The 23,645-nt window shown below is 40.5% G+C and overlaps 2 protein-coding genes across 6 annotated transcripts in view; one reads left to right on the forward strand and one right to left on the reverse strand.

The window, feature by feature from the left end:
- Window positions 1–23,645, forward strand: part of LOC111932437 (uncharacterized) — a 111,479-nt gene that overhangs the window by 40,084 nt on the left and 47,750 nt on the right. The window contains exons 4-8 of one of the 3 annotated variants that reach the window (XR_015289197.1): window positions 12,591–12,692; window positions 13,736–13,849; window positions 16,091–16,252; window positions 16,834–16,942; window positions 22,326–22,417. Coding sequence is in view for 1 of the 3 variants with exons in the window: in XM_086897566.1 (XP_086753692.1) it covers window positions 22,326–22,352 (27 nt within the window). In the remaining 2 variants the exon portion in view is untranslated. The remainder of the gene's footprint in view (window positions 1–12,590; window positions 12,693–13,735; window positions 13,850–16,090; window positions 16,253–16,833; window positions 16,943–22,325; window positions 22,418–23,645) is intronic. The other 2 variants (XR_015289198.1, XM_086897566.1) reach the window with 2 other exon arrangements.
- On the reverse strand, window positions 302–18,545 carry CD28 (CD28 molecule). 3 transcript variants are annotated; one of them, XM_023931531.2, is made up of 5 exons: window positions 18,349–18,545; window positions 11,772–12,125; window positions 11,401–11,519; window positions 5,469–5,610; window positions 302–5,354 (listed from the first exon to the last, which is right to left on the reverse strand). In XM_023931531.2, exons 1-4 carry the CDS (start codon window positions 18,401–18,403, stop codon window positions 5,500–5,502), a joined length of 639 nt encoding a protein of 212 aa, XP_023787299.1. In that variant the 5' UTR covers window positions 18,404–18,545; the 3' UTR covers window positions 302–5,354; window positions 5,469–5,499. The 3 variants fall into 3 exon arrangements, with proteins under 3 accessions (XP_023787299.1, XP_023787297.2, XP_023787298.1); XM_023931529.2 differs by lacking the exon at window positions 5,469–5,610 and having other exon boundaries at window positions 3,970–5,354; XM_023931530.2 differs by lacking the exons at window positions 302–5,354; window positions 5,469–5,610 and adding an exon at window positions 7,142–8,675 and having other exon boundaries at window positions 18,349–18,543.

Raw genomic sequence — 23,645 nt, forward strand, 5'->3', positions numbered from 1 at the left:
GCATGAACTCAGTCCTAAGGGATCTGAGAGTGCTACTCAGCTGCTAGTGCTCGTGTCATTCAACAGAGGCAGCACTGAATTGATTGGTGCCTCCGATTTCACAGATTTTTGGTTCTGATCTTTTCTTCTGCTCTTCAGTAGTCAAAAGTGCTAAACATTAGTTTGTTGACCCACACTGTAACCCAGCATTTATATGAGGGAAGAAGACACTCCCACACCAAGTTGTACAGATGTGCAACTTCCTCACACAACTAATGATACATCAGTTGGATTCCTTCCATCAGTAAACGGGCACAAGAACTTGTTGTTTGCAAGAACAAGGAGTTAATCTTTATTGACCAAGCATTCATTATGGCAGCTATCGAGAACAAGTGAGTTTAATTTTTATAAAAAGGTCTATTTAATGAGGAAGGTGAATATTGTATTTTGGATTTGGGCAAGAAGGGTTAGTCAAGACCTTTGTTTTCCTGAGCTGTAGCGGGGGCACAAAAAGAGTACAACATGCACTTTTGACAATTAGAATAGCTGTACGAGAGCCACAGGGAACCCACTCTCTGATCTGCCATCAAAAGGGATGTTTATCAGTGCTCTCACTGGGCTTAGTGATAAAAGTCTTATGAATATCTCTCCAGTCCAGAGCTAAAGCAAATAACAGCAAATTTGGAGGTGTAGGAAAGTCTTACTTCTAAATACAGATAGTCTGAATTTATAATTTTTCTGATACTTCTTATATCTCAGTGCTAGTAAGTTGATCCAGACAAGTCAGCCAAGTGAAACATTATTAATCTAGAGATACCTTAGATGCAGTGAGCACACTGTGCTTGATGTGCAATCCAAGACATATGCTCACTGGCTTGTTTTTTTTATTTTATATTTACATGCATACATAATAATGGAGAGGAAAGACCAAAGCTTGCATCTGTGTTTGTACAGTTGTTTACATGTCCATATGTGTAGTTTCCCTCCATATCCAATGTAGGGGATGCCTTTGTTTTAAACCTCTTTTTAAAGTAGTGATTTCTGTGCAATGTATGCAGCAAGCAGTGTTAACTGTGTGCAGAGGTTCATTCTGTCACAGACATAAACTTGCAAGGGCAGAAAAACCACATCTACATGGATTCTAACACTTGTATCATGAACCCAGGGCTTCCAGTTTCTGCTAGCTTCCATCAATAGCAGACCAAACAAAATGTTATTCTGTAAATTGATTGCACAGCAGATAGCTTTTCTTGTTGCAAATCTCCATAGTTCAGCAGATTGGAGGTGGGGGAGGGAAAATCAAACTCCATGCCCTGGGAGCCAGGCTATCTTAGTGATTTACAAATGACCTCAGTGATTGAAGTCATTCTGGGCGCTTAATATTGCTCAAGTCTTTCTGTCTCCCTTTCTCTTGCACTCTCTCAGCATAATAAAGCTAAGGAAATCCAGGAGACTAAATTCATTGCTGCAGATTAGTGACAGGAAGGAAACTGGATATGCATGAATTAAACAAGACCATTTGCCTTTTTGGATCTGCAGATGTTTTTCTCTCAGAAATGCAACCTCTTTTTTTTTTGCAGGTGACACCCACACATCTCCTTCACTTACTGGCGATGATAAAACAGGAGATAAACCACTGGAACTCATGCAGTTAGGCTTAATCTTTGTATGTCATCGTCACCAAGCAAAGCCACAGCAGTAGGAAAATAGAGCTGGTTTCTGCTGCTCATTTCTAACTGACATTTCTTCACCAGGTTGCTCTTGTAATCTGTGGACTCTTTGAACTCTACTGTGTACCTGAAGTCTTTTTACAGTAGGTGGGAACTGCCATGCTGGGACTGGACTAAGCTGCAGTCTATTTGTCCCCTGCCTATACCCCAGTCCTCATTTTGCCTCTGCCTCAGTGGTTTGAAATAAGATTGCATAACTACAATATAAACACCTTAATACAAATTTCAACTAAAAAAAAATTTTTAAAAAAGGGACAACAAAGGAACACTGATTTTAAAAAGCTCATACTACAGGTTAAGTGTAGGATTTGTAAGTAAGCAATCATTTAGTACAGAAAAGGCAGAAATAAGGGTATTTCAAAATCTTTTTTTGCCTAATATGGTTATTTTGAATTAAATGTCCTGAAATAATCACTTCATCTTTCCAAGAGCTGTTTTACTGGAGGAAATCCACTACAGCTGCTCAAACTAATGTGCTTCTCTAGTTGCTAGAGGAAAGCTCTGGAGTTGCGTAACTTCACTTTTCCTGCAGACAGCCATTCATCTATCCTACCTTTCCAGCCAATTTGTTTGCCCATTGCCCTTTGAACATATTTTGTGCTTTCATCTCAAGAGTTTCTTGGGAGTTGACTGTGCACCCAAGTCCACACACAGGACCTAACCTGGCTTTCACCATCAATGCAGCTTATGTCTCAAAAATGCAGAGTGGCCAAACAGTAAAAAGTAGTTCTTGAGGCAAGAAGGACTAGGGTGTTTTTCTAGTGCATGGCTAGGGAGAGGCAAAAGTCTGAGTTGTGAAGTACATCCTACAGCTGGTTTGTTCATTTCCATTCCCTGAGGGATTGTTCCAGAATTTCACTGAAGAGGTTTCAGAGTGATTTCTCCTTTAACCCCTTTTGCTTCTCCCATCCTTACTGATGAATTGCTCACTCACAGGGCTGGGCTTTAAAGTAGCATCAACTGTGTGTCTGCAGGAGGGACAGAGGTTATTCCCCTGCTGTCCAATTCTGTATCTTCATAGTCTCATACTTTTTTGTTGTTAAGATAAAACATTAGCATTATTTCAACAATCAGCTAATGAGAGAAAGAGCTACAAGGAGGGCATAATGCTCTCGAAGGCGTCATTCCACCCTGGACTTCAGCTTCTGTCCATAAGTATCAGGAGCTGATGAGCTATGCAGAGAAACAATTTTCGTTCTGCAGCCAGTTTTGATTTGTCTGTGGAAGGCTAAGAAACCCAGGAAGAAATGTGAGTAATCTACTTAATCATTTTCATGAAGGAAAAAAATAAATCAGCTCTCATCTTGACCACTGGTGTTTGAAGATTAAAGTAGCCCAAGGGCTGTCACAGGCAGCGAGCATAGCAGAAAAATTCGTTCGTTCTGACTCACGACAGAGTGATCTAATTTAGTGGGGCACTGACGAGGCTGTCGGGCACTAATTTAGCTATTATCTAAGCTAGCCTGCTTGCTAGTTGTGCCCTGCTGCAGCCCTCCATGACAAGAGCTTGAGCTGCTGTCGGAATCTGTCGCCCGCTGCGCGCCTGCTCCGGCCCCAGCCGGAGCTTTCCTGCAGCGCTGCGAGACAGCGGGACCGCCCCGCTCAGCCTGGGCTCGGCTCAGCAGGGGGAAATGCAGTCTAGTTAAAGAGTCACTCCGGTCACACAGAGGGGCAGAAGGGAGGCTGGATAGGAAAGCTTCCTTCTGGCATTTCCCACCTTTGATTTCTTAATTTCGCAGCCTGATCTCTTGTCTTTTAAGGTATTTTAGTATATGATTTCTTAAGCTTCTTTATTTTAGAGGAGGATATTATAAAAAGGCTATTTGATCCTTCTATCAGATTGAAACTACTACGTTAATTTCCACAGAACTCTTACGAATTGCTTGCTTGCATCTTTGATTTTGCTGGTTAGGTAGTAATCTTTCCTGTTTGAAAAACCAGATTTGTTTCAACCCATGAGAACATTTCAATCAATCCAGAATAGTTCCCTTGAAGGAATAAGAAGACAATGAGGAAAAGGAATGATGTAGCCAGCTAATGATACAATGGCTATGAAAACTGTGGCATTTGAAAACTCCTCATAATTTCAATGGTCAGATGAATGAAACTGAAGAGCTCCTGGTAAGTTTATGTAATCTAAAGTTGTATTTAATTCTTAATAAAACAACAACAGCAAGAGGAGCAGGAAATAAGAACCAGTGCCTTGATCCTGAAGATCCAGTAAGAAAAAGAAAAAAGAAAACAAACAAAAAACCCACCATGAATTTGAGATCATTCAACTTTTTGTTTCTTTGCAAATGGGTTAATATGGAATTGGCAGCCTCCTAATACATTTTTCAGCCAAATTTGCCACATCATACTATCTGCATGCCCTTGAGGCTGGAATTGTAACATATTGTAACATGATGCTCTAACAAAAGCACCTAATTGTGAAGAACAGTCCATTTGCATCAACTTAAGCAGCTAGTTTCCCTCTCACAGTCACTTAAAGGCACTGACTTTGGCTACAAAACAACCTAGTGCTGTTTTCAGCCTTTCCCAGTCTTTACTGGACCTTAACAATGCTGATCCCGTTCTAATCACCCTAGCCTGTTTTCTGGTTAGTATGAGTGACTAACAAAATGATGTCTTAGCCTGTGATTCATCTTGTACAACACATTTTCCAGTCACAAAGCAAAACCCTTGCTGAAAGTGGAAAGATTTGATCTTTCGCACTGAGGACTTCGCCTGTGTGCTCTTCAAACTCGAGATTTTTGTACCGCGTTTTTATTAGTCAAACATACCATCAGTAGCCAAAGTTGCTTGTGCTGTCAGAGCATGTCTGCATGCATAATGAACTTGGCAATAGCCAAGAACCTGCTATGCACAGGAAATGAAATGTACAGAAATTAAATGCACTCTGGGAAGCATGTGGTCTGTGGGATCCCCACATGGCTGTTTGGCACAACTGAAAATTTGAAGATGATGGGAAAAATCAAAGGTATGAAAGACCCCCAAATCCTTCAAACAGAAAACATGTACCCATCCAATCACCCCATGGCTTCAGTCTCCTATGGCAACTCCATACCCCTAGCTGAGGAGGAATGTGGCATACAAGATGGTCTTTGTGAAGCAAGTAACCAGTCAGACAGGAGTACATGTGGAAGGCTGCACAAAGGTGTTAGAGATTAACAAATAGGATGGGTTCCTGAACTGCTGAGTCTGGAATAGAAATGAAAGGGAAAAGATGATGCACAAAGAAGGAAGATATGATATTGTTTGGCAGAGATGCAGGGTTCACATTTATAGCTACAGGAGAAAAAAGAGGCGTTTTGGAAAAAATGTTATACAGGAGGATGATATTAGAATTTGGAATATTCAGACTTGAAGGAATGTCCAAGACTTTTGGCTTTAGTAAGCCTGACCACCCCAATGGGGAAGGTTCAAGACACTGCAGAGATAACACAGGTTACCTCCTCGGCATTTGTCTTCTAGGGCTTTGGTTCCTGGAAGCAAAGAATAGCCAGGCTGTTGTATTGTGCTGTGCTGGAGACGTGCAGAACAGGAATCAGCATACAGGAGCTGCACAACCCTTGGTTGACCCCTTGCAACATATGTTGATTGCTGTTCAGATGTGATGACTGCAGATCCGATGTTCATTTGACACTGAGACCCGAAAGTGGGGGAAAGGAGGATGAAAAATTAAATCACTCTTTGGCAGGATTATATTCGCATTTGAATTAAAACCCATGTGTAAGGCAGAAAACCCTACTGATTTACCTCTGCCCTCCATGAGGGACAGTTTCCAAGTTCAGAGCTGCAGCAGAGGGAGGTTTCTTTTTACATCATCCCATAAACAGCATATAGACCCCAAAGGCAGGGCCAGGGAGGGCCAGGGATGTCCTGGTATGTTATGCATTGCCTAAAACCAGATGGAATAAATTAGGATTGCTGTTTGTCGAATATGCTAATCCACATATGCAGACTCCAGGCTTAACTAGCTTGCTTCTCTGCAAACACTTTATTTTAGGCCTTTAGAGTAGTAGATAAAAGGAATTTACTGGTATCCCATCTCCTACAGTCCATAATTCATGTTTCTATAGAGCTTTAGTATAACAGCAATGCCCATTTTAACACAATGCTGGGGCTTCTCATGTCCTGATTCTCCTCATTTTTACATTTTAGGTTTAGGATATTTCCCTGCATCCCCCTTCCTTTTTGGTCAGTCGAATGAATTAATATTTGTTGCAAGATGATCCAGGACTTACTTTCCAGTATCATGTCCTGCGAGCTACTAGTATCTTTTAAATACAGAAAGTACGAAAGTGTAAGGGGAAGGAAAGCAAATTATACCAGTATTTGCTTTAGAAAGTAATACTTTCCTCTGACTAGCCTCAGGCCTAATACATTCCATATTTAATTTACTGTATCTATTTAATAATTTTAAAAGGAGATTGCAAAAAGTATAATAGAGCTCTAGGGAATATAGATGCAATTAAAAAGATGCATCTATACCTAAATATGTATATATACAGTTTATGTAAAGAACACTTATCCTGTTTAATGGATTTGATACACATTTTCCATCTCACCTTATACTTGCATTAGAAGTTGTGATTTTCCACAGCACATTGTGATCATACATGTGGTTGTGTAAGACAGTGCCATACCCTGACACAGAGCTGTGATCAGCCTGCTGCTCTCTGCTGGGAGTGTCTCGATGCCCAGCACGGGATCATTCATACGTCCCCTCCAAGCGAGGAGGGAGGTGGCAAGGCATTAGCATTCCCCCAGTCAGTGCCAGCAAGGAGGGCCAGGCTGGGACTACACAGCAACTGCCATGTGTCCTGCCAGGCTCCTTCCCCTTTGCCCTGTGCATGTGTTCCTTGCGACCTCAGCTGCAGCACAAAGGTGCAGTGAGGGCTTTCCAGGAAAAGAGAGTAAAAATTGTATGTGGAAAAATGTCAGCCTTGGGGTGTTTGTGCATGTGGTAATGGGAAAGGAGAAGAAATAAATTAGACCTTGTTTTGAAGTTCTTCAGTTTAATCACAAGCTTTTGAGTTTGCTGAACTGAACCAGACCAAGGTTCTCAGGGCCTGCTGGGTCCATGACTGGATTCCCATGCTGAAGGCCCATCACTGCCTCTTGGGCCTTGCTTACCATTGCCATTGGGGCTCTGCTGTCCCTGGCTGGGGGCACCTCACTGCTGCTCAGAGGTGGCACAGCACCCTCTGTGCACCCTCAACAGGAACATGGTTTGTGGTGATAGAAGGCTCAGAGTGGAAGATTTGTGGCCCGGTCAGCAAACTCAAATAAAACTTCCAATTTGGAAGTACCAAAGTTGTTTTCTTGGGTTAAGACATCGAAGCAGATTGTTGTCATGCTTCCACATCTCTACTTTTGTCTTGTCTCCTCAAAGAGAGAAAGAATCTTCTTATCCAGTTTGAAAGAAATTAAATGTACCATCAAAATTTTATTTCAAGGTGGGAATGTGTTGCTTTTTTTCTTTTAATTGTTTATTCAGTAGTCTTTATAGAATAAACATTGTCTCCTCAGTATGAAAAGGGATTTTATGCCAAGGGAACCCCAATTACAATTTAGGATGTCCTGTTATTGTAAATTCACTAGATTGAAAGAATGGATCATGTTTTGCTAAAGACTTCATCCTACTCTGGCATGGAGCAGCCCTGAAGAACATCTTTAGAGAGAAAAGTAACTTCCAGATAACACAAAGTTCCTCAAAGTGCTCAGAGCAGATCCTGCAGATGTCTGAGAACTCGCAGGTCCAATTTACAATGCTGAGAATGAAGAATCCTCTCACACCCCAAAAACTGGACACTTATGGGAAAAAAAATGAAGTGCTCTTCAGTTGCTCATAAGTTGAACCAGATTTTTGAAAGAGTTGTGATACAACCTATGTGCCAGGAGATATGCATGAATTTTCAGGAGAACTTAGGAGAACACCTTTTGAATTCTCAAATTAAAAAATAAAAGTAAAAATCTTCTCAAAATCTGAGCTCTCTCTCTCCTAATGCTTTATGTATGACTTTGCATTCCCTTGATGCAGGAGGCAAACAAAAAAGAAATGGGACTGCTCATGATGAAGACAAATCTTTCTTCCTCTCCCACTTGTCTTGATTTTGTCTTCAGGTTGCTTGCTTTTTCAGTCGGTGGAGTTGCTTGGTCATGACTGCAGATGGCCTTATGAACATTTACAAAGTGTCCAGCCTAAGGACTCACATGTTGAAGGTTTACTAGTTTTCTCTTAGCTTGATTTGTCCTGGCAGATCAATTGTTTCATAGCATAATAGCTTGGATGCCTTCTGACCAACCTTTTCCTCTTTCTTTTAAGTACGTATTTTGAACTTCAAATTGTGTCTTTGTTTTATAGAGAAAAAAAGATTATTTTTTTACATTTTGCCAGGTTTAACAGCAACTCTCTGAGGACTACACATACAGGGAAGGAAATTAAGGGTTAAATCCAAGGCAGTAGTTATTGGAAAAGATCAGAAGTTCTGCTTCTTCCAACAGCTGAGCAAAACCACAAGTGTTAGGAAGAAACCAGCTCTGAGGTCTGATGCCATCTTTTCATCCACTGACAACCCTCAACACAAGCTGGGCCTCATTTTCAGCCATCATGGAGAAATTTTTTTTTTTTACTTCTCCCCCTTTTTATATTGGTTTGTTGGTCTGGATTTTCTTTTAGCAGATCAAAGTTTAGTTAATACTTGCTATGATGTACGTGTCCGTGATCAACAGAAACAAACACGATGAGAAAATGAGAGGCTGTCCTTCCATGCCCCAGAGCAAGTGACTGCCCAGAAGCACACGAGGCTCCTGGTGGGATCAGGGCTGCCAGGACCGGTACGCGGTGTAGTCTCGTGTTGGGGCATAGGATGGGTAACCCTTGTTCTTCTGGTATGGTGGGTGCCGGGGAATCATGTTCATGTAGTCACTCTGATGGTACATATTCTTTTTGAATTTTTGCTGTGGGAGAAGGGTGAAGACAACTGTGAAAACTCTCATGTTAACTGCTGACAGTTTTGGCCCTAGGTTCTTGTTCAAGGAGGCAGGTATATTTGTAAGGCAGCTTGAAGTTTAAATACATTTACAAAATAATTGGAACACATGTTCTCATCAAATAATCTATGGAATTTTCCCAACCTGAAAGTAAGTCTCCAGTTTATCTGGTGAGAGATTTACAGTGTTAGTTCTTCAGATAAAGGAATGCTACACACCAAGGATACAAACTGATGCCTCTCACCATCATCTTGCCTTTCTCATCTGTGGAATGATTCAGCAGAAACAAAAGAGTTTGAGCTGTGAAGGCTGTCCTCATTTATTAGGAAGTAAAGAGAAATTAGCTTAACTCGAACAGAACAAGAGCATGAAAAATCAGCCCAGACTATATGTATAATGGTCTTCCTACCATTTACAGCAGTAAGACACAATGCATATGTTGTTCTGAACCTTCCTTCAAGAAGTGAAAAAATCGGAGCTGATGTTAATCTTTTATGTCTCCTTATCTGGGCCTCAAAAATCCTACTTCCACTGCTGGATTCCTGCTTATAATGCCCCTGTGAGACAAGGGAAACATTGGCTCTTTCAGAAATAACACTAGCAGAAGACAGGTGAAATAATTTGCCTAAAATCACTGAGGAAATATGTGGCTACAGCAGCATTTCAACCTCTGACTGCTGCAGGCTGTGCACAAGGTTGGTGTTTTTTACGTAGCTTAAGACTTTATTGATCAGGGGTAAATAAAATGCTTCCATGCTTCTTCCTTAATACTAATCATACTCTCTTTTTCAATCTCCTTTTTACTGAAATTTCCTTCCCATGTACAGAAATAGTAGCATATGCTGCAGTATACATGAACATGATGCTGTGGAATTGGAAGAGGCTTGCATTAGAAAATATGATGGCTGCATTATGTTGTAGGTGCAGAGTGGGGCACTTACTATGAAATATTTTAAGCTTTTAAATATTAATGTTATAGATATGTGAAGTGTTGAATGTAAGTTACATACTGCTTAAGCCATGTAATGCAGCCGATGCATGTAAAGCATTTGATACAAAAGCTTTATCTCTGTGTGTTCATCTCCATAATACAGGATTTCTAATTCACCTAGGAGGTAGTTTTTCATGGGAGAAAGACATTTTGCTAGCATGCATGATTGGTGGGCTGTTACAGGATCAAAGACTGCTACTTTTGCAACAGAAAGCAGTTTTCCTTCAGGGAAGGCAGAACGTTATGAAAATAGACAAATCTTTAACTGCTTTCAGGAACTGATCAGGCTTGCCATGTCTGTCGAGTACCACAACTAGGACCTTTTTCTTACAATTCACAATGTCTTCTAGGTAGCTGTATTTGCATTCAACAACACTCTAAATACATCCAGAATCAGAATATATATCATCTGAAGAATACTGCCAGCAGTAATAACAGCAGGTGAAAACTGATGCAGCAAACAGCACACATGGCAATGCAGCCTTGACACTCTTGCTGAGGGCAGACATGTTAGTGGCCAAGTCTGAAGCCTTTAGGTAACAATGGAGAAAAAGGTTCAGATTGTAAATGATGGATTTGAAGCTATAGCATCTCATCTGTGGCACAGCCACAGCAGCACAGCAATGTAACACCAGCAGCTGCTCCCGTAATCCTCTCAGCTCTCCTCAGAGTCAGCCTCTACAGTAGGGACAAAGAAGAGCCACTTACCCGGCCTTTGCATTTTCCTGAGGCAGTGCCCCCTTTGATTGTTTTCCATTAGAAATAGACACAGATTGAGAATGTGTCCTTTTGTGAAACACTTAGCAGATCTCAAGCTTCAGCTAGCAGTGACCGTGGCTTTCTGTATACAAGCAGCATTTAACTTGGCAGGGACTCTGGACCCTTTGTACAGGCTACCTCATAATTGTTGTGTTGGAAATTGCTATTTAACAATAAAAATAGAGGGGAAAGCCAGAGTGCAAGGAATTGAGTTATCTTTGTTCAAGTCTTTCTCACATGGAGTGAGTAGTGTAAATTTGCTCTGGAGATCACAGTCCTAAGACTCGTCAAGGAAAATGTCCTTCTGCTGCCCCTGTATCATGCCAGGAGGAGAACTAGATGTGACTTGGGCCAGTCAACTCTCCAGAGAGATTAGAAAGCAAAAATTACGAGTCATAAGGCTGTCATAGCTTTCTTACTGTTGATGTACAGACAGAGGACTATTGAGATCCAGGTGCTCCTATTCCGTTGTAGTCAAGCTGCCAGAAATAGTGGTTGCTCAAGGGAATTGCTGGATAGGCACAAGACACCAGTGCAGATGGTTCTGAGCTAAGGGCTCCCTATAGATTGTTTTATTGTAGGTGAGCTCTTGTCAGTACAGTCTCAAAGGGTTTTGTCAGAAATGCTTGTATTCTAGATTACCCTGACAGGTTCAGCTGGCAGAGGTGTCCAGGTATTGCTGGTGTGCAGGGCACTGCCAACTCTGTGGCATTAGTATTTGCTGTAGGACTACACTGCAGAGGCTTGACTGCCCACCTGGAGAGCATCTGGTGTTTCAGCTCTTTTGGGGTACACCATGGATGTGCATACATAGCTGGGATGAGGAAACACTGCTATCCTGTACTGAAGGAGTATCAGTGAGTTAGTGGTACACACGGCAAGTATAAGCTGAGAAATTAACTATAAGAGAATACAGAGCAAAGGAAAACACAAATTTCTTACCCAGTAGTTAATAAGCACTGCAGTTATTAGCATACTGTAGAGTGCAAGAATTCCAGTCACTATTGCCAGAATCCACAAAGGAATTGCAGACTGAGGCTCTTGTATTTGGGTGGGTGTCTCTTTAAGGAAAGAGCAAAGAAAACTTTAAGTACATGAAATTTAAAACATCGATCTCTCCTTATTTACTCCTTGTTCCAATGTGTCATTTAATTAATCATCATTTTAGGATCTCTTCTTCAGGAGATCCAGAGCAGGAATGTAGTTTTAACAGGCAATCCAACATTTTTTTTTAAGGAAACAAGCTGCCTCCAGCCACTATGTAAGGACTGTGTACAGGGAGGATACTGGCCTACAGAGGTTTCTCAGCTTACCTTTCACATGAATGACAGTCCCGTTGCTCTTCTCATTGTAGACATATGGGGGTGGATACATAACCTCAATTTTGCAGAAGTAGATGTCAGTTTGGTTGGCATTCATGTTCCAAAGACTGAAGATGACTTTGTCTTTATCATGATACCCCTGGCAGTTGAATTCTTTATTTGAATTGCTGCTAATTTTCGTTGTGTTCCATGAGATAAAGCAAACTTCAACTGAACTGTCCGTTCCTTTGTGTAGAGAAGCTCGAAATTCTTTCCCTGTTCCATTGTATGTGTAGTTGCAAACTAGAGTTGCAGTTTGGTTAGCTACAATGAGCAAAGGATGCTGAGCCACTAAAATCTTGTTTTCTGGAAGGGAGGGGAGAAAGCGAGAAAAGCACTTGTTTATAAAATACAATATCGGAACCACACATCCTCCCATGCAACTCTTCTCCATATCTTCTCTCCCCTGCTGACACTCCCTACCAGGGAGTACAAAACCACCCATCTGCAGAAGCATTTTCTCACAGGAGCTATTGTTGCAGCTATCCACCTGTATGTAAATAATTACATCGTCTCTAGGGGACTATGAGATCAAGAGTGTTTTTCTTCAGAGTTGGAACAGTAGCAGAGGCAGTGGCCCGTGATTAAGACTTCACATCAGAGCTCAGAAGCCTAGTCTGCATCTGTATGTATGTGTGTATGCACAAGGCCATCTAAGTCTATCCTTCACTCAGCAAGCAGTTTCCTGGGGATCATGGAGTGAAAATACAATGAATTGACACTGCAGTCAGATAAGAGAATATTATTTATACATTTGCTTTTTAATTCAAGGACTCCTGAGGAGTTTGCAGGTGGATTTCCTGAACCATTTCAAGAGTTTGGACCTTGGGCAATGAACACTAAAAGCGTGAACTGTTATCATTTTAATGTAAAGTAAGTAATTTCTCTAGCTAGCAGCTGTAATAGATTCTTAACCTCTCAAAGGACTCTGGAGCTGACTAATTTGACACTGCATTGGCACTTAGCACTTGAATGGCCTGAAAAGAACATGTCACATGAATGTATAATTGAATTTTAATTGACCAGACCGATACATAAACAGGAAATGTTTTCTGACATGTAGACCTCTGTGTTATCATCTGCCAAACAATGAAACAAAGCAAGGAGTATGCAGAAAGACAACTTCTTCCAAGAAATGTCATTCTGCACAAATGAGGCCCTTCTTTTCAAATGATGACCCCTAAGTAAGAGGGAGTTGTGGCTTTTAAGCAAGAGACTTGCCAAAGCTTTTATATGACTACTTAAGTCTTTATGCAAGCTCAGCTCAAAACCAGTTTGAATAGTCTTTTACACATCCCTGAGGATCACTGTGGCTGTTGAAATGACAATTGTACCTCTTGTCCTCAAAATGTGGTGCGTACCTAGATTCTTTCTACTTAATCTGTGTGGTGAGACTTCAAAAAGGCTAGTAGGAGAAATAAAGTGGGAAGGAGGCCAGATTCAGAATGACTAGAAAATTAGTGTTTAAAACTGTTTTTAACAATATTTAGGACCAAATGATACTTACTGTATTCATGTCTGCACAAGAAGATGAAGTACCCCAGCCTCTTGAGCAGAATACTCCTTTGGGATGAATATGGTCCAGGGAATAAAGTAAACACAAAGAGATGCATAACATGGCCAGGACTAGTGGCAGGGAGTGGCAGTAAAAACAGCCTTTGGCTAGGAGACTCTCCAGTTACCAGCAGAACTTGTGAAACTGCTGAAGTTGTTAATTTTCTCATTGAAAGTCTCCTTTACCAGCCCTTGCTTCAAATGAGAGGAGGAGATGTGAGACAGGGAGACAAGGAATGCTCTACTGCCTCATCTTTAGCAAAGAAAGACTGTAGCCTATCCTCCTTGTATCTCTTTATTCAACATTGTTAGTGAGAGGGTGGAGGAGAGCTCGTAACAGTTCTGAAATCCTATGTTTGCAGGCAACCAAAACACTGTTAAACTTTGGATAAAGGGTAACATTTCCAGGCTTTACAGCAGAAAGAGACAAGGATCTTTGAATCCTAGGACAGAGTGGTGAAATAAGAATAGAGAAGGTGAGTCTTTACTCAAGATAATGCCTGTGGTGACTTTTCATCAAAATAAAGACATTTCAGCAAAACAATTCAGTTTCCTTTAATCAGCATTTTCCGACAAAAGCTCTCACAAAGTCTTATAAGGCATTCTAGTATCGGCTGAGGTTTGGATTCCACCCCTTCAGACAAGGTATTTGATTATATTTTTGTTGGCCAGAAAATTGATCTTTGGCCTACGTGGCAATTTGCAAGTCTGTGGCAGAATTGTTCCACCTTTAGCACAGCAGAATTCTACACATCTCACTTGAGACAGAGTTATTCTACTGCTTTGCAGAATTTGTGCACTGCTACAACCCTGATTGTCACATGGATTGAATACACCTTCAGGGGAGACCTTTTCTGTCTCTGAGCTGACAACCAAAATAGGGTCCCAGAACAGACAGAAGCATTACGCTTCGAAAAGTGCTTGCCTGTTTTCATTGTACTTTCAAGTACTTATAGAAAATGAATAGATATTTTTTTTGCTCAGCCTGATCATATTTTCTCTGTGATCAGAGGAAAGTCAAAGAACACTGAAAATCTCATCACTGAGGGACTCCCTTCAGATCTTACTTACACTCTTCTGCAGACCCCCATGACTTACCCCCATCTGTTTCGCTGCCATCAGCTAACCTGGATTCCTGACGTTTAGACCTGTGCTTCATGCCTTGAGCTCTACTATTTAGCTAGAGCTCTGGACTATTTATGTCCCTGCCATGATACAGTGCTAATTGGCAACCAACCTTTTGATACACCTACCTAAAATGATAAATTCCTTCAACTTATTTTCATGTCTTGAATCAGTTTGCCTTGTCTTGCAGGCTAGGCTTGATAACCCAGCTCCATGCTGCTGATGCTGGGATACAGACTGGCTGAGCAGTGGGAAAAACCTCATTTGTGGGTCATTAAATGAAGATAGCTCCTACATGCTTGAAGCTAAGCACCCAAATCCGTTTTCACAAAGTGGCTCTACTACTTCAAATCTAAATTAAAGGAGGTATTTTTGTTTTCATTTATAGGAAGAACTCATTAGCACCACATGAATTGGTTGGGCTGTAATGCTAAAAGGGGCAAGGCAAGCTTACCCCACTGGCATGTTGGACAAGCCCTGCTGTCATCCTCGTCCTCCTCTGGACTTGGAGGATTTTTGAATTGAAGAAAGGCAGTCATACTAAAATGTGTGCTATTTTCATGGGGAAGACAGACTAATGCCAAACATCCCTCACTTCACATGTGATCCGAATAGGATTTGACTAGATTCTGAGCAGGATCTAGCCCATTCTGAGTAAACATGGGCTGAGGCTGCTTTTGCCTACACGGAGACAAGTTTTCCTCATAAGTGTCACTTTGGGTTTGTTAAATGGTGGAACTCCGAAACATTTAGTTGGTGTTTCCTTTCCCCTAAATAAATTGCCACTTCAGAGCTGTGGTCAGTCATGATGTGTAGTAATAAATATCTATATCTCGGCCTTACCCAGACAGGAAAATAGCAGTTATGAAAAATCATTGTTTACAGTTTCAAAAAGCAGTGACTTTGAAAATGTAAAATCATTTCAATCAGTGTGCACAGGCTGAAAGCCTTCTCAGGATCTTAGGATTTATATGCAATTGTGTGTAATGAATGTAAATGAATGCTTGTTAAGCTTTTTAATAGATTATTTGTGGTGCTGGACATTTCTTGTAATCACACGTGAGGGGGTTTTGGATCATGAAACAAAATGCTATCCATCTATAATATCTGTAAAATACTGACTCTCTCTCTGATCATCAAACCCAATGCAAGCAAAACTCTATTGAAGTTTTTTTATTTTTTCTATTCACCAAGAAAGTGAAATAGAGTTGACAAAATATGGAAAATATCTATTTTGAGATGTTGGGCTTTGGTTTTTTTTCCTCCAGAACTCTTCATGAATCATCATCAGCTATTGGAAAAAACATATTTTGCTAAAATATTTAGTACTCCTCTTCCTTTTTTATGCCAGTTGACTTCAAGAAGCTATTTTCCAGAACAAGGTATCTTAGATAAGTTGGCATTTCTGTAAGCACAGGAAAGAAATGGCCCACATAACTCCCTGGGGGGACAGGGAAAACCCTAACTGAAAAAACTGAAAAGAATTTGTTTAAGCCACAGGCAGAAAGTCACACAGGTATGTTATAAAAAAAGCTATTTACTTCTTGCTGCTGCTGGTCTGTTGTTCAAGTATGTTTACTCTTCTTTCCTAGGTGCAAGGGTCCTTCTCTTTTACTTTAGTTTGAAGCCACCCTGTGTGTCTGATGTGCAGCTGGGGGGATCCTCTCCTTCTGGCCCTTACAGACCTGCTTTCTGCTCAACTTTCATGCTTTCCTGCGAGTACAGCAGGCAGTGGAGTACTCCAGAAAGCCCAGGTGACACTCATGCTTTAAGCAAATCCAGTGTGAGCACAGGGATTTTTCTTGGCAGTTTGTAATTTGTTTTTTTAGAACATGAATTAGTTGATGTCATCCTACACTTGGCTAACCTTGCCTCATCCATCTTTTGCATTCTGGTGACCTTGGTAGGTTAGAAGTTGATTTTAAGCCCCAGAGACTGTAAGGCAGAAGATTATGTGGATAGTAAAAAGATGAGGTCAGTTGTGGTACACTGCAGTGGGAACCTCCTTATATTACTTATTTTACAAAATACCAGAGACTTGACCTAGCTGACTCTCTGACAGACCACAGCAAGGTAATTATTTAGCCAACAAAAAGGGGAGGAGGACAAACTTTGTAAACGTTAGTGTTTCTGCAAAAGGGAAATTACTAAACTAGTATTTTAAACCCCTTTCTATGATCTAAACTCAGCCTGCAGCAGCCACTGATACAGTCTAGCAAAAGGACGAACTCTGTTGATTTCCCCAAACCAAAATACCTGGGGCTTATAATGCACTTCATGGCTTGAGGAAGTCCTGCAGGGTTTTGACCTGCCTTAATGTTTTCCATGTACTAAGGAGCAATCATCTTGAAAATGAAGAGTGAAGAAAATTGATGGGGAAAGGATGAGAACCCTGAGAAGCAAATGACCTCATGTGCTTCTGTTTAAGAAGTTGAACAATCTTGGTGAGTCTGTTGGAGAAACACAAGTTCTTCATGCAAAGCAAGTGTATATATATCTATAAAGCTGTGGCATAACACCTGTGTCTGAGAACTACACACTAACTTATTTTGTTGCAAATCAAAAGCACTGCTTAAAAGATGTTCACACCTCATGGAAATGTGTTCAGAACTGTTAACCTACTGCTGATATTTATCCCCTCCTGGAATTAGTGTCTTCTTTGACAATCCAGGGGCCTGCTGTTGAAATAATTATGATATTGCAAACACAGAATTATAAACATGGGAAAGGACAAGGAAGAAAAAAATCTATGATTTCTTAAAGAAATGTAGATCACAGTTTCATGCAAACTTCAATGCCTTCACTGAGGAAAATAGTTATGGAAAAATAATGTAAAAATAAGAAAAAAATAGATTCAATTGCATCTCTCATACTAGAAAAATGACTTTTTAAAGATGTTCTCTATGTTAGAAATTTTGTACTGGAAACCAGAATTTTTTTCCTATCTGTAACTTCCCTGGAAAATACAAAAAACTGATATTTGAAGAAGATGCAATAACAACAGTTCACAGCCAGCAGTCTGAAAATTTGTCTCAAGATTATCCTAGCAAAAGCCATTATCCTTTGCCTTGCTTTACATTTTAATATACCCACTGGAAAGGCATTTTAGGTCTGAACATAGGAACACTGCCACCAAGATAAATACCCTCAGCCACAACAACTGAAGAGTCAGGGAGATTCACTAAGACTAGGGATTTCAAAATTACAATTTTTTTTTTCTTTCCTCAAGATCTTCAGAAAGAAACTAGATGTCTAGTAAGTATCAGTAAGCCACTAAACAATGCAAAAATCAGAAACTTGGCAAGTCCTACTGTCCCATCTTTGCACTCAGTAAGCAGCTCTGCTTTTGAGCATTTATTTGTTAATCCTGTGAGGATGTCATTGTACTCAGCACCGGAGCCCGTGACACTGAAGCCAGGCCATGGGGGAACCTCAAGCTTTACAAGTATATTTGGGGATGTGGAGAGTCTTCCCCAGGTCAGGCGCTGGCACCAGGTTTGCTCAGACCCGCTGCCCCCAGGAAAAGGCGCTTGTGAGCAGAGCTTGTAAAAGCCTGGGGAGTAGGTGAAATAAACACCCCTCCACCTATGCATGCAGTTTCCAAATGGATCTAGAGAGAAGTCAGATTAAAAGATTAAAGATCTTAGGTCTTATGACAGGAGAAAAATTGTCCTCTCCGTTATATCAAGTTGAAGTTTGCAGACTTGGCAGCGTGCTGTCTCTCCCCTTTCATCCAAACAAGAAGAATCAATGCAAAATTAATTCCGAGCTATACCAGACCTTCTACCCCTTGATGATCAAAGCGAGAAAAAATTGGGGAAAGGACTGAAATGCGGGGGGTTTTTGTTACCTGTTACATCAGCAGTGGGGATGAAGCAGAGCACCACGAGGATCCCCAGGAGCATGGTGCTAATGGGGGGCCTGCTGCCTTGTCTCCACCCCCTGCAGGCACTGCCACAACTCCCAGCGCCCCACAGCACCAGCCGTCCTTCCCTGTGGGGCCAGTCTGCAGCCTCAGGTGCTCACACAATTTCTCTCCTCCCCCCTCTGCGGCACATGATACACTGCCAAGTAAAACTACTTTAACAGCAATGCTTGAACAGGAAATTAAATTGTTTGCTGATTTTAGTCTTAGGAAGTTGCCTCTGCGAAGCTCATTAATGCTTAAAAGGTGCTGGAAGCCTGCATTTCATGATAGGGACTGCCAGCCCTGTATTGCAAGGTGTGGTTATGTCTGGGGCTCTGCAAGGCTGCTCTTGTCAGGGAGGAATGGACTTCCCGAGGGGTGCAGTGCTTTTTTTATTTAGCAAGAGTACATACACATGTACACTGGTTCCATCATCATGGGAGAAGCAAACACCAGTTCCCAAGTTCCTGGTGGCCAGAGCTGATCCCTCAGAAAGTTGTGTGCTCAGGAAATCTCACTTTTCCTCACTCCTACAAGCAGAAATCTTCCTCTCTTGGCCTGCCATCTTGCTTCTGCCTGTTTTCGCAGCCCCTGGCAACACCAACATTTTTGGCAGTAGTTTGTTTGTTTCTCTACATCTGCTTGTTGCCTCGAATGCAGAGCCAACAGCGCAGGAAATAATGATCTGGAATACCTTCACATTTTGAAAAATATTCCAATTTGTGAATGAGTGCAAGTGTAATCCAGTTAATATCTAAATAAAGGCAGCATGCAACAAACACATTGCTCAGTCAGTGCTTTCATGGAGGCCTTCTTATGTAAAGTTCTTTTCTTCAGCTCATCAGGTAAATGCTCTTTCTGCTTTGCAAGCTCAGTGTCACCTCTTCCCTTGCAAGAGCGAGTCATGAGAGCCAGATGATGGCTTTTATAACTGCGAGGAGCTCTGGTTATTACATCTGGTTTTTTTGGTCCACCAAAGTAGAAATATTTAACTGTATCAATGCCTGCCACCTTCTTTGATTTATTCAAGAGAAAAGGGAAGGTATTTAGCAGGAATACTTACAAGAAAATTGGGCAGTTATAGAAAGGGATGAAGGACCATGTACTATTCTTTCATATCCCTTAGTATCTGAAGCTTTTAGACCATGTTTTATCAGAAATTACAAATGCAATTTATGAGCAGCCTTAGCTGATATATTTAATTGCAGCCTAGAAATTTAAACAATATTCTCTTGCTTTGTAATCAGTGTTAGTTGCCTATAATACTGAAAGTTTTGGAATTTCCTCAAATTAATTAAAAAGTACAAAAGAGAAAAAAATAAGATTCTCTCTTTCTTATCCCACTTCTGTGCTATCTAGATAAATCTCCTGACATATTTTTTTTTTACTTATATGAGTGTACCTGCAGTTACCAATAAAATCATCTTAGCTTAAGTTGTAGTGTGAATCCCTCAAAAAAGTTACAAAATTCAGTACCTTTTTGCTGAATTGCTGTCACAGAGATGAAAACCCACTGCTGGCTCTGGTAACATTTTCTGGCTCTGGTAGCTCCACTTACACAATTTGCATCTTGGTTGTCAGATCCTTTCTGTATTCGGGATATGGACTGGAAATGCACAAGGAGTGCATTTTACCCTCATCACAGAATTAGCAGAATATATTTCAGAGAGAGAGATACTGATATTAATTTTCCTGGCATACATTGGCAAAGGGGCACCATTCAGGTGGAAACCAGATTATAGAAACAGCTATGCAAGAGGAGATCCTGCTCTAAGAATACCATTACTAAAAACCTGAGGGAACAGTGTGCACTCTCTGGGTGAGGTTCCATTTATTCCCTTCCATCCCTTATTGCTCGTCATGTGCCTCTCCCATTGTGAGAACAGACCATGGCACTGATTGCAAACAGGGACTGGACTGGTGGAATGAAGGAGAGGAAAGAAGGGGCCACTGGACAATTATCCATTGTGGCTCTAGAGACCAAGCTGTGATGGATTATTTCTCTCTTAGTTGATGAATAGGGGTACCAATGTTTCCTTTTCAGAGCTTCTTGTTTTGGGTTGTGATTTTAGTTTTGCCTAATCATTTCTTCTTTGATCTCTGGAATGAGGAAGGGTGCTTTTCGTGCCCCAAATAGCTTCTGGCTCATCTGCACTTCTTGGTTTTCTAGGATTTTAAAACCCTTGTGTTCCTGAGGGTATGGCCCCTTTCCTTCTCAAAATTGCATCTCTTCCTCTAATTTAAACTGTTCATTTCCAATCACTTAGATACTTGGCTTTGCCGCTTCATATGTGTGATATTTTTCTTTTTCCAAAATTATCCTGAGGGTAGGAGAAGAAGATATTTTAGGTTTTAGCAAGTCATCTTGTGCTTAGGACAAACTACATAAAAGTTTATCTAGGAAAAAAAATGTCTGAAAATGTCTGTTGGTGTGCCCTCACTCTTAAATTTTCATTATTCTCCCACCTCTCAAACTATCTCTCCTTCTATATCCTGAGCATTACCCAAGAGTGTTCTGCTTTAACATTAATTCAGGCAGTATTGACTTCCATTCTAACCCCATTTTCCATTCATATTTCAGTCTGTTGAGTCTGTCTGTACACTGACAGACAGGATCTGTTTGCTGTCACAGCAATGGAAATCCAGACTAACACTGTAATTTCACTAGAACTAGAGCTCTGAGAGCACTGAAAGAGCTAAAAATGCCATTTGACCATGTTTGGGTAAAAAAATGTTTCCATCCCATCACAAAATGGCTGAAATTGCAGTCCAAGAGAAGTAAATTAAAGGTTTGGAAATAGTTTTCCAGGGTACACAAGAATCTGGAGTATGTGTTTGGGCTTTTTACTCATCACTGTATGTAAATAAAACAACAGTCTAGGTATTTGATCATAGCTTTTCATGCCTACTGTAAAAAACCACGCACTGACAGGAGCTATGACATGAGTTTCAGAGAAATCTAACAGGATCTAGTACAGTTTCTGAAGGAAAAGATCCTTCTAAAAGGTTTTTGAAGGATATTTCTGGATATCTGTCAGAGTACAGAGAAATCCCAAGCAGGCTGCCAGTTTGTCTTTACATTAAAGAATGAGGAGGTAATGACCCACATATCTTCAGCCAAGTGTTCAGCTGTTAAAGTCAAGAAAGACATTCCAGATTTTTTATGATTAAACAAGTGGATAATTTAGAAGGTAATTTTAAAATAAATGAAGCCTCCCTTTAGTCACTGGAAGTTGCATAGTGCCATAATTGTTGCCAGTACATACTCCTGTTCTCAAGCAAATAAAAATGTATATGCATACTAGAAGAAAATTGCATCAATATAATATCATTCACTTATTTCTGAAGACTCCAATCTAATGGGATACAGTAGGTCTCTAAAATTCCCTTTTAACTGTTATAGACAATTAACTTTTATGTCCCTATACTGTCCAGCAGCTACATAGTAAGATTAAATGTAACAATTGTCTGAGGGAGTCTTCCTCTTGCTTCCCTACCACAAATAATTATGACACAGACCTTGACTGAGTAGTCTAGGTAGGCGTTCTTTTGCTTGTTCTGCATGTTTGTATGTAAAAAGTTGCTAAAGTAAATGATATCTTTCTTACAACTGCAATTTTTAAAACATCTTGATTCTTCCATTGCTGCTCCAGGTAATGATTTGTTTTGAAAAAGTGCTATGCACCCTTGATACAGATGGAAAGTTGATTCTTTCACATCTTGCTTATAAGCAAGTGTGCTTTAACTAGCTGCTGTAGAGGTGCAGAAGTAGGGTGACATGCTATTCTTAACTAGGAAGACAATAAATTATGTAAGTTATTCACCTCCTGCTATGTCCAGTGTGTTGGACCAAGGAGCTATATTGCATTTGTCACCTGAAGCTCTTCATAAAGTTTCATGTTGTTATCTTCACTTAACAGATGGAGAATGGAATCACAGCAAGATGAGGAGACATGCCTGAGGACATGCCTTATGTTAGTGGCAGGGCTAGGAACCTCTACAAGTAGCCCTGGTAAGTTATGTAACTTGCTAGGTCTGACCAGTTTTCTGATGGCCTCCATTCCATGTTGTCATTTCCCGTGCACACTGATGAATTTTCAAGAAGTATTTTTATATCCTTCTTTCTGTGAGTCCAGGTACCTTCATATCACAAGTGCAAACATTACCCTTAGAAGGAAATGTCAATATACTCCTTCAGAGGGAATTTTAACTTGTTTTTCTGTAACTTAAAATGTTACAACTGATGTGTGGTACATAGGAATCTTCCAGGGCCAGAACTAAATATGACATGTCACAGTGGAAAGGGAGCTTTCTCTTTTGGAAGGATGTGAAATTTTTGTTTCCAGCCCTGAATATAGCAGTCTAAATGTGTCACTAACATAGGACTAAGCGCTGCCATCAAACACATACAAACCTGAAAGAAAGCTTGAAAGCCTTCCCTATTTGGGGAAAGAAACATTTCCTTGACAGACCAAATATTTTTAATGCTAGTAGATGAAGCTGTTCATTAGTGTTTATTGGGAAAGGGGCAGGAGTTCACACATCTACGTTCCTGGCTCTTTTCAAGTCAAAAATCTCATCCAAGTTTCAAAGTTGTAACAATTTATTCTGGCTGTATGTATTCCTGTTTTGAACTGTTAGAACAAGTCTTAAAGGAGATAGATTAATGAGTGGGGGAAAAATGGATCAAAGCTGCATGATTAACTCCATCTGTCACCTGTCTGTAATCTGACATATGGCTGCTGCTTCATTAGAGACCAGTGTTTAGGTAGGAAGACCTGAAATAAGGCTCACAGGTGAGTACATATGTATGCTAAATGTTCTGTGATAAAAGCATTTAGAGATAAGAGATAGAAAAAGGATTTTTGTTGACTGCACTGCTGGGTTTTTTTTCCTCTTGGGTAGAGGAGCTGGAGAACCCTACATATTACCATGGAAGGTATGGCAACGAATCAGAGTTGCCCTGTATAGGAAGGAGTTTGGTATGTCTCCTTCTTTCAAAGGAGATAATTTATTTCCTTCTCCTTTGTCCTGCTGAAGACAAAAGAGATGAATAAGCACTACAGATATATTACAAGCAATTTTAAATAAGAGGAAGCATCTTCCAAAGAATTTAAGACCTAGAAATCTTGAGCAGACAAATTCAAAATTCATCTTTGTGCAAAAAGACAGCTTCCAGACCTGACTGTCTACTTCTCCAGAGAAGTTACACAGGTATATAAATACCAGTAGAAAGATTT

This window comes from Cyanistes caeruleus, chromosome 7 (assembly GCF_971803275.1).
Source record: "Cyanistes caeruleus chromosome 7, bCyaCae1.hap1.1, whole genome shotgun sequence".
NCBI classification, from domain to species: Eukaryota; Metazoa; Chordata; class Aves; order Passeriformes; family Paridae; genus Cyanistes; species Cyanistes caeruleus.